Below are 2,259 nucleotides of genomic sequence, written 5' to 3' on the forward strand. Positions count from 1 at the left end.
ACTCTCCTACTTCTAAAATCCCTTCTTACCTCTTTAGGTTTCCATAAGCTTTGTTTTCACCTATTTGCTTTACCTCTCACACCTCATACAATCTCCTGAACATGTATTTTTATATTTCTGCTTCTATTTCCTTTATTCTCATTTTTCACTATATTTTTCTTGTTCTATTCTCAGAATCATAAAATGAATAAGAAAACTGAAATTAAAAGAACATTCTTACTGATTTGGTTTAGGGGTACAGTGTAGGTAGGGTGGGGATAACAGAGATTCAAGTAATGTAAATACTAGTAAATACAACAAATAAATACATCCCAGTGCCTTAAGTAATTTGAAATTGGATCTCATTAATCATGAAAATAAATAACAACAAGATTCAGGCATTGGAGTTTGTTTAGAGGAGTAAACCTGTACAGGCGTACTAATTCAATGAATGATGGCTACAGTGTATGTGTGGTGTATGTGTGTGTGTGTGTGTGTGTCTGTGTGTTTGTGGACATGCATGTGTGTGTTAAATATAAAACATGGGCTGATGTACTTGCAATGATAGCTATCATTGAGATCCAGTATGCAAACTTCTTATATTGAACTGAAAATAGCCTCCATCCTAAACTCTTGCATAAAACTAAGAGAGAAAAAAAGTTTCATTCTGTTTTGAAAGTCACTCTGATGTCCCACCATTTCATAAATATAAAAAAATGCTGAGCAATTACGGTCATTATATAGGTTATCCTCTGGTAGAACTGCAAACTAAAGACAGAACTCTCTATCCAGATGCTCTGGAAGGCAAACTACTGTTCTTCCTGCCATGACCATCTTTAGAATGAGAATGAGCTTTGTGTTGCTCCAGCAGAAACATCACCTTCACCACTATTTGTCACTGTTACTTTCTCATTGGGATCCTCACTTTCTTTTTCTTCTTTTTCCATTTAGACCTGGACAAGTAGAGGACAGTAATGGGGAACCACACAAGAGTGACAGTGTTCATCCTAGCAGGTCTGACTGATATTCCACAACTGAAGGCGGTGGTATTTACCTTCCTGCTGCTCACCTACCTGCTCAGCATCACTGGCAATCTGATCATCATCACACTCACCCTGCTGGATACTCACCTCAAGACCCCCATGTACTTCTTCCTTCGGAATTTTTCCTTCTTAGAAATTTTCTTCACAACTACATGCATCCCTAAATTGCTGGTGATGATGGCAACTGGGGACAAAACCATTTCCTATAACAGTTGTGCAGCTCAAGTGTTTTTTGTCTTCCTTCTCGGAGCATCTGAATTTTACCTGCTGGCAGCCATGTCCTATGACCGCTATGTTGCCATCTGTAAGCCCCTGCATTACACAGCCATCATGAGCACTAAAATCTGCACACAGCTTGTCTCCTGTTGTTGGCTTGCTGGGTTCTTTACCATCTTTATACCTCTCCTCTTGGGCCTAAACCTTGATTTCTGTGACTCCGACACTGTTGATCATTTCTATTGTGACACAACTCTCATGCAGATCTCCTGCTCAGACACACGGCTCGTCGAGACAATGGGATTCATTTCTGCTTCAATGACCCTTGTGGTCACGTTAGTATTGGTGATAATATCATATACGTACATCGCATTAACAATTCTAAAAATCCCTTCAGCTAATCAGAGGAAAAAAGCTTTTTCAACATGTTCTTCTCACATGATTGTGATCTCCCTTTCTTATGGCAGCTGCATCTTCATGTATGTTAAACCATCAGTGAAACAGACAGTATCTTTTTCCAAAGGAATTGCAGTGCTCAATACCTCCGTTGCACCACTTTTGAACCCTTTCATCTACACCTTACGGAACCAACAGGTGAAACAAGCATTCATGAATAATATACTCAGGGTTGTTTCTCTCTCAAACAAATGAATATCCTATTGCATGACATGTAAAGAAATAAGCAAAGTCGTTCCTAGTAATACCAGTGTATCCAATAGTCGCTTCCAATATAAAATTTCCTCCTTTATTTTGGTTTCTTTTCTTTGATATTCTGTTTTATCTTATTTCAAGCTTTGTTTTTACAAAAATCTTTGTTCCAAAGAAGGTAATTTTCTTTATAGTCTTCAATACAGATTATTTCCACTTTGTTTACTTTCCTGTGGATATCTGAAAGAAATTTAGCTGTTTTTCAATTTTTCCTCTTTTGTCTTTGTATTCTATCTAGTTAGTCAAGAATATAAAATATTTTTCATTAAAATATATTGAATATAGCATGCAATGTAAAGGTTATTATCATTCT

The 2,259-nt window shown here is 37.1% G+C and overlaps 1 protein-coding gene across 1 annotated transcript; it reads left to right on the plus strand.

The window, feature by feature from the left end:
- Window positions 1–953: 953 nt before the first annotated feature.
- LOC130679030 (olfactory receptor 6C74-like) lies at window positions 954–1,889 on the plus strand. The gene has a single exon (XM_057486740.1). The coding sequence runs from the start codon at window positions 954–956 to the stop codon at window positions 1,887–1,889; it is 936 nt and encodes a 311-aa protein (XP_057342723.1).
- The last annotated feature ends 370 nt before the right edge of the window (window positions 1,890–2,259 follow it).

The sequence above is a fragment of the Manis pentadactyla genome, chromosome 10, assembly GCF_030020395.1.
Source record: "Manis pentadactyla isolate mManPen7 chromosome 10, mManPen7.hap1, whole genome shotgun sequence".
Classification (NCBI taxonomy): domain Eukaryota; kingdom Metazoa; phylum Chordata; class Mammalia; order Pholidota; family Manidae; genus Manis; species Manis pentadactyla.